Raw genomic sequence first — 8,874 nt, 5'->3', positions numbered from 1 at the left:
TGTGGACACTCTTCTTCTAGTATAAGTAGGGTGACCAGACAGCAAGTGTGAAAAATCGGGACGGGGGTGGGGTGTAATAGGAGCCTATATAAGAAAAAGACCCAAAAACCGGGACTGTCCCTATAAAATCAGGACATCTGGTCACTCTCAGTATAAGAGTGACTTTTTGCAGATTAAGTTAAACCCCTTCCCAAGTGATACAAGCTTAACTACAACAAGCCACTGTTATGCTGAACTAAGAGTGGCCACAGAGGGTTATAATTAAAGCACTTTAAATGCACACCTTAGCTTGTACAAAAAAAATTCCCACGTAGACATGATCAAGAGAAACAAAACAGCAAAAGAAGGCAGAGGGATTGGGGAGATATGGGGGTGCGCGGAGGAGAGGCTAAAATGCAGCAAAGCTATAGGAGCAATAAAACTCTGGACCGGAAGGAAAACACTGACAGCTGGTGGGTATATATATATTCTATTTTATTGTCAAATAGAGAGGGAAAGAAGTTTGAAACAATCCAAGTTACTACTCCCCTCCCAACTCCCCATTTTCCTTTCTTCAGACTTGTCTTTTTTTCCTGCTGTTCTATCTCCACCTCTTCCCTGGGGAGATAGGGCCCCTCTGTATGTGCCTACCCTTGTCTGTCCATTAGTTGGCACCATCTGTATTTTCTGTTAAACTAGATGAATACCGAAAGTATTCATGGTATTCGTGGTTTTTGGTTTGACACAATTAAAGTAGCATTCCTTCTGTGAGTGACAGCTCCTACTGGGGGCTTCAGGGTCAGGATGGCAATGGAACACTAATGGAAAAAGCAGCTTCTGTATGAAAATCAAGAACTACCATGCCTGTAGTGAGAAACTGTACCCCATCAACACAATTAATCAATCAGTTACTTGCATTATGTTTAAATAAACCAATGAAATCCTTGTATGCAAGGTATATGTTTATAATGACAAAAATCACAGTAGGCCAAATTCTGCTGTCAGCTCCAAACACATAATAACTATTGTGTTCTTTGGGAATCCTGCACATCTTTCCAAGAACAGAACCTGGCCCAATCTGTGAATTAATGGTGACAGTGCATAGTTTGGCAAGAAGAAATGTAACATGAATAAACTGTTCTCTTTATAATTTACAGTATGTGCAATATAAAACAGGACATTCAAATAAACGTTTTACAGAATACCACAAGGATATAATTACAGTGATTTTAGCCCATTTTCAGTTGCAAATGTTCTAGCAAACGTATTTCTGTGGGGGGAAAAAAAGAATATGTGTTAAATGAGGGAAAACAAAATCACAGAATCACATACTTGTTCATTGTAAAAAGTAAAGTTAATAGGTTGTATAATATGTATTCAGCCTGTGGATCTATTTCTGTGCCCACTAATCCTCAAAAATCCATTTATGACAGAGCCAGAAATATGTCTCAATGTCCCCAGTTAGATCATGGTGGGGAGGAGGAGAGAGAAAGAGACAACAGCTTTGAAGGTCCCATCATAATCTACCATATTAATAATATCCATGATTAAAGCTGTATGTAATAAACATGAAACATCTTCTCAAAGAAAACATTTTAAATACCTGCATAAAGAATGCCTTTTGAAACATCTTTGAGCAGACATCATTATGGCTTTTGTTGCATTTTAAGGGCAATCAAGTTTTACCATCATTCTGTACAAGATTTCTTTTGTTTTTGAGAATGTTGATCTTTATCATTGTAAAAGTTGCCAACTTTTTCCTTTCACAAAAGAATAAAAGCTATGGAGGACGGAGAGGCACAGTGAGGAAATAAAGACCTAGTGGCTGCCTGGGAGAGTGGATGGTTCTAGGATACATGAGTGTACCTAGCGGAGCAGACTCTAGACCTGCTTGTCTGGTATCTTCAGCTGGCCATATATTGCTCCCACTGAAAACAGTTTGGCAGTTGCTTCAGTGAAAGGTCGAAAACAAACTAAGCTGCAAACCTATCATACAATTGTGTAACGTTGTAAAAGGGGGGCGGGATAGGAGATTAGGACCGAGAATTTCTTCCTCACCAAAAGACTTAATTTGTGCCTGAAACATACACCTTATCCCCTGCATGGTTACGGTGACCAATAATTTCAAAAGGTAGAAAAGGAAATTTCCTTCTCATGTGCATATCTAATTCCCTACTTGTAGCTGACCACTTGCCCAAAATCACTCCCATTGTATTAAAGTCAAATGCCACAGGGTTTTTGTGAACAATGTGGCTCAAAGCTCACTTAATGAACCTGAGCTTCAGAAGAGGAGCCATGACAGGGAAATAATGATCTCCTGGATTAGAACTGAATGTTCTCCTTGATTAGACCCTGATGTACTTTGGTTACCGGATAATACATTATGCTATATTGTTTTTTTTATTATCTGGGAACTGTGGTTGTAATCAAATGATACCTTGAATAGCTGCACTTACCTCTTCCCGATTACAGCAAACCCCACATATTCCTCCGAGAAAACCGTTGATTACTTGGATGGAACACAGAATTAATTCAATTCCCCCCAAGACCAGAAGAATGGAAAAGAGGGTCAAGTTCCATTCCACGATATTCCTTGGCTCCCGACACTCAGACCACCTGTCACGCTCAAGCAGATACCTGTTCATAGCAATTAAAAATGTATTAGAAACTCATGACGCAGTGAAGCGTGTCACTCCCTGGTATTTAATGTGTATCAAGAGAGCAGTTGCAATATGGGGGCCTAATTCATGTACCACTAACCTTGTAAGTGGGGATGAGGGAAGCAAAGGCTTGCTTCATGCAAAACTCCCTGACACTCTAGAACGCAAGAGCAGTTATTAGGTATAGACTTTTGATAAACCTAGCTTTGATTTTAAGTATAAATAGAGGGCAGGAGCAGGGTGGTAGGGAACAGAGGTAGCGTTAACACACCTTTTTATTCTCCCCAGTTCCAGAGTCAGATGGTCCACAGCATAATTTAGAGCAGTCACAGGGCTGCTCTAAGTTATGCCTGGCCATGGCCATGCCCTGGCCCTTTTTCTCCTAGGAATGGCTGCTAGGATGGAATTGGTGTAGAAAACAGCATGCTGGAGGTTGCCCTTTTGCAAGGGACTTAAATGATGCACAGCCTTTTGAATGAGCTGAACGCACTGAACACTTCTCAGATGGGGCTCAGAACCTTGCAGGATCAGGCCCTTATTTTAAGATAGTGATTGCATCCAAAGGGAACTTTGCTCTCCATTTGTCACTGTCTTACATGAGACACTCTACTTGGTATCTGCAAACACACACTTGAACTGCTCTGACCACAGGATGAACTCACTGTGTCCTAAAAGTAAATGCCTGCAGCTCCTGCCCAACCATCTGATCAGCATATTCAGCAAAAAAATTACTTATCTTCTCCTTTCTGTGCCAGTGAAAACTAAAGAAACCATCATGACAAACAATAGCCAGATGTGTTCAAATCAGATTCTCTGCTTCAGGGGGCCAGTTGAATGTAGGTGTGGCTTCCTGATTCTCAGGCCAGCCAGCTCTGCTCTGGCACCAGACATGCACTGCTCTGGAAACAGGCCTCCAGGGGCTATCCACCGGTAAGGTATTACTGGAGTACGTCGTGCTCTGACCATGCATGCACTTCACACCCTTACTACGCCCCTTACGTGCGGGTTGACTTGGAAGTGATGTATGACTCAGCTATGCCAACTCTATGTTTCATGGGGACTCACTCCACAAAAGGAGAATCCCAAACTAGGGAAATCCAGGGGCTTTTTGGCAGCTTTGTGCAGACCAAGTTCTATTGTTTGAATTTATATCTGGTCACATTTTTTATATCAAGGGTACCTTCATAAATAATGTGGTCTACAGACACTTTGTGTGAAGTCCAGGGTTTAAGCTTGGGAACATCCCTTGGTATCAGCTGCAACATCTGGGTAAATTCCTACCACATTGAGTTGAAAATGCTCCCAAACCAAGATGTTCTAAACTAATTTAAAGATCTTTGATATGTGGCTTCTGCATCTTGCTTTTTGACTCTAATAACCCTACTATTAAACACCCTCCATGACACATGGTTTCTCAATATGCTTCAGAATTTTTAGGATTCAAAATCTATATGATCATCAGGATAGTGTGTTTCTGGTCTCCCTTTTTTAAAGCTGATTGTTAATAGAGTCCTAAAACTGTGTTGTTGATTTCCACAAGATGGGGTAGGAGAAGGGGTGGGAATCAGAATTTGGTTTGTGGCTCCCCCACAGTTGGGTAGACAGGAGCGTTACAGGCCTGGGGTGATGCTCACACAGCCCCTGGGAAGGAGGTTGTCATTCATACTGAAACACTAGCAGTCTCTGATGATAAATGCAGCTTCTAAAAGAAGCACTATAGTGATCATCTGCAGAATGCTAGGGAATGGTTACTGGGCTGCTTGAGAAATATTTCCAGGCTATTGTGGCTAAAAAGGGCCATATCCAGAGGCCCGTCATGCAGAGTGTTTCCTATGGTAAGCGATGATGCCGCTGTGGCAGTCATTTTGTAAAGCTTGGGATAGTTGTGAGTCCCAGTTTATATGGTCTTGAGAATTCTCCTCAGCCTGAGGGTACCCATCAGCTTTGCTGGAGGGGGAATAACCTATGAGACAATTAGGTGGCGAGGCAGGGTGAGAACTGGAGAGAAAGAGTGTGTGTTCTGTTTGGAAACAATTTATTGCAAGAACAAATAACTTAGTGACCGTACAATGGTCCTGATTTCATAGGTGCTGACTCCTCTTGAAACTTTAGTGGGAGTTGCGGGTGCTTGACACCCCTTATGATCTTGCTCCTCAGCTGTACAGAAGACAATTAGGCCCCCAAAATGAGAATACAATAGATCCATTAGTTTCTACAAAGATTAACAGCCTTTCTCCCTCTTGACTAGTTTAGGGTCCAAAAGGCAGCCCTTACTCACGTGAGTAGTCCTATGGAAACAATGGGACTACTCGTCTGAGTAAGGAGCAAATTAATAGGACAGTTTCTCCTCTCATTTTACACCAGTGCAAACCTTTTATATACCCTCCTATAAAACACAGTAAGCAGTATCAGGTCCATGGTGTTTATATACTGCAGTGCACAGCTTGCTGGTAAACAGACTACTCACCCTCCACTGGAGTTAGTGAAAGGATAGACCCAGTTCTGTTCTACAGCAGAGAGGCAGTAAGGGCCATGGGATAAACCTAAAGCTGAAATGATGAAACAGTAGCCGGACCCCAGGATTCCGATGAAGGCGGCCAGAACAGAGGACAGCATCTGCAGAGTAAACACACAAGTGATTCTCAGCATTCTGACCATTCCCTCTTAGGGACCATCCGAAAATGGTGAAGCAAAAAGCTCACTTACTGCACAGCTTTTCCCACAGTTCTCATGCCCGCAGCATCCACAGCAATTATCGTATTCTAGTCCGATGAACACTGCAGCTGGGAGGAATATCTACATAAAAACAAATAATTGTGCACTGAGTGTTTTGGTAAGCTATCCTATAGGCAGGGCCTTTCCTAGGGGGGTGCAGGGCCCAGGGCGGAAGTGATGGATTTGTCTCTTCTGGGACTGACCGCACCAGCCAATTGCACTGGACCACGGAGCCCCCCAAAGCGCGGGGCCCGGAGCTATCACCCCGATTCGTCCTACCCAAGGGACGGCTCTGCCTACAGGCAGTGCATATCAAATTCTGTCCTCACTTTGTTTTTATTTAGATTTATAATTTCACAATTTAAAAATTCTGCATAGCCGATTCACTCTTACTCCCATTCCACTCCAGAGGAGTTCTCCCCTTGGCTTCAATAGGGGCAAGACTAGGCTTAGGGATAGACGGTGATAAACTATGAGAACTTCATTTTTTTTCTGTTTGTACAGTGCCTAACACAATGGGATCCTGGTCCATGATGGGCTCCTAGATGCTACTGCAGTTCCAATAAATAATAGTAATATTCTTCCCTGTCAATCCAACACCTTTTTTGACACACTGTGGGTCAAATCCTGCAGTCCTCTCTCAGCAAAAGTGCTCAACAAAGTAGATGGGAGCTTTCATTGAGAGAAGACCACACTCGGGCAGACTATAGTTTTGTGGGGTCCTGGACCAAAGTAAATGGGGGCCCCTCCCCACCCCTTCCACCTGCAGTCCCTCCCGCACCCACACTCCTGCTGGGAAAATGGGGTCGGGGCTTGAACCACCCCACCTCCTCACCTGGCACTGCTGGAGCAGGGTCGGGGCATGAGGGCTTGCCCGGCTCTGCAGGAGCGCCGGGCAAGCTGAGCAGGGCAAGCCCCCGCACACCGACCCTCCTCCCCGACTGGAGAACCGGGCAGGCGGAGCAAGCCCCTTGCCTCAACCCTGCTCCCCGCTAGGAGCTCCAGGCAGAGTGGGTCAGGGTGTGGGGACACCCATTTTTCTGGGACCTCCCAATTGGCCAGGGCTCCTGGGTACGGGCCTCTTGACCCAATGGCTAATCCACCACTGACCACACTACTAGGCTTTTTTGATGACATCCATCATTTCAACTATAATGAGGTATGATGACACTAGTTACTGAAAAGTAGTAGCAAGTGTTTTGCTTATACAGAATATCTGATATCAATGGAGTCAAAACACAAGAAGCTTCTATTGTTGGTAGAATTGTGCAAAATATTCCATGTAGAAAATGTTTTTCCTTTGTTTTCAAGTTCACAAAACTGCCATAGAATTGCAGAATTTGTGTGAAAACTTCCGATGAACTAATGCGTCTCAGATTTTCCACTCTGAATCAGTTAAAATAAAAAATTCACACTTGAAAATTTTCAACCTGCGGTGAAAAGGGAGTGAGCAGCATGACCTTGTGGATTAAACACAGGAACTGTTGAGGCCTCAGCCAATGGCTGGCCTTATTCATATTTTGTAGTCATAGCACTTGACAAACACTATCCAGTGATGCCTCGCAAAACCCTTAAGAAGGAAGTAAATATCTGTTGTGAGCACTACACACGTACTTTAAAACATATGGAAAAATAAAAACAATTTCTTCAATTGAAAACCACAGCCCCATACCTGCTGGCTCTTAAATGACATACTATTGCCAAAAATCCTCCAAAGACTTATTTAGGTGCATAACACTACACACTGAGCAGGCCCATTAAAGTCAAGTGGGAAATATTCATATAGTTATGTAAGTCTTTTAATATAAGCATCTAGGTCCCCATCTTGCAATCAAGATCTGCACTGATGCAGGGTTCCACTCACATACAGCTCATTTCAGAATCGGGTCCTAAATTAACGATCTGCTGCCCTTTAGTGAAAGTTTCAGTACTTCGGAAACAGCAGTATATCCTCCTTCCCTATTTCTCTAACACACTTGGTAAGGCAACTCCCATCTTTTCATGTCCTGTATATTTATACCTGCCTACTGTATTTTCCACTCCATGCATCTGATGAAGTGGATTATAGCCCATGAAAGCTTATGCCCAAATAAATTTGTTAGTCTCTACGTCCCACAAGGACTCCTCATTGTTTTTTCCTACACACTGGTGTGACTATAAACAACTGTTGAATTTCCCTGAATAAATACCTGGGACATGGCAGCAGCCAATGCCTCCCAGAAATCTCAGCTACATTTGAAGAAATGGTTACTACTTTTAATCAAATATAATCATTTTTAAAAGGAGAATAGATTAATAGTAAACTACATTTATAAAATACAATACAAACCCAGGGCCCAAACCTGCCAACATTTACACATGTGCGTAACTTTACTCACATGAGTAGTCCCATTGAAGGATCAGGACCTTATTTTGCATTTCTTTGTCATACAAATTGTGAGTTCTCCCCAGATTTAAATCATACAAGATGGCAGATTAATAGTGTGATTAATAGTAATAATTTATATGGCACCACATATATGTTATAAAGTTACAGAGGTGTAAAGACTTGCTAACAAAGCCGTGAGACAAAAATCCTACAACTGACAGAGAAATATGAATATTTAAGATGTTCAAAATAAGAAAACAAATTAAAACACGCTAGCTTTAGTTACTTACCAAAATCCCTCCTCCTATAATTCCATGAAGGCACGCCACATACTTGCTAAGTTGATGTTCTGAAGCAAATCTTGTTTCACCATTGGGAAAGTAAAGCAAGATGTTAGCTACAATGCAGAGGATGGCAAGAATGAGCAACTTGTACCCAATGCACCTAGCACACTTCCCAAAACACATGTCTAAAGTTCTACAGATCTTTCTTTAGTAGCTCAGAACTACCACAGACCAGCCTGTATGGTACCCATCGAAGTGTAAAAGTAAGAACAGGTTATAGTCACACCTTCTTAAATACTCTGGGTTACTTAGTTACCTGGATGATGATTACATGTCTACATGAGCGTCAGGCCTGATTGCAGAATGCAGGAGCAAGATGAGAGGAATATCACCGCCCATTTTAAATGAAACATTTCACACAAACGAAACCCAAGGCAGGGAAACAGTATTTTCCCACAGTGTTGATTTTGGCTTTAATACACAGTTTGGAATGAATTACAGTGGACATGATTAGGCATGAAGAACAACTTTATGCCATAATGAAAGCTCTTTTGGGAATCAGAAAAGGGTCAAGAAAAATTAAAAGAAAATGAAAGCCCGTTTCAACTTCTAGGTTTATGGCCTGATTCAAAACCCACTGCAGTTAGTGGAAAGACTCCAAGTGACTTCAGTGGGCTTTGTATGAGATTCTTAATGAACATGTAAGAATAACAGCCTGCTAGTATTTAAGAATGTGTAAAACACAATCCCATATCTTCATCAATGAATAAGAACTCATATGGCCTTGGGATGAAGCTGAAAAATGTCTAAGAAAAGGCAGACATGCTTCTAAAGATGTGTCCTTTTGTATTAATTGTCATTATAGTCT

The 8,874-nt window shown here is 42.2% G+C and overlaps 1 protein-coding gene across 1 annotated transcript; it reads right to left on the bottom strand.

The window, feature by feature from the left end:
• Positions 1 to 1,234: 1,234 nt before the first annotated feature.
• TM4SF1 (transmembrane 4 L six family member 1) lies at positions 1,235 to 8,189 on the bottom strand. Its single transcript, XM_048864546.1, has 5 exons — positions 8,013 to 8,189; positions 5,346 to 5,435; positions 5,107 to 5,255; positions 2,436 to 2,616; positions 1,235 to 1,249 (listed from the first exon to the last, which is right to left on the bottom strand). The coding sequence occupies exons 1-5, from the start codon at positions 8,187 to 8,189 to the stop codon at positions 1,235 to 1,237; spliced, it is 612 nt and encodes a 203-aa protein (XP_048720503.1).
• Positions 8,190 to 8,874: the final 685 nt, after the last annotated feature.

This window comes from Caretta caretta, chromosome 9, assembly GCF_965140235.1.
Source record: "Caretta caretta isolate rCarCar2 chromosome 9, rCarCar1.hap1, whole genome shotgun sequence".
In the NCBI taxonomy this organism is placed as follows: domain Eukaryota; kingdom Metazoa; phylum Chordata; order Testudines; family Cheloniidae; genus Caretta; species Caretta caretta.
Note: the sequence above shows the minus strand (reverse complement) of the source record. Positions and strands in the feature narration are given on the sequence as shown.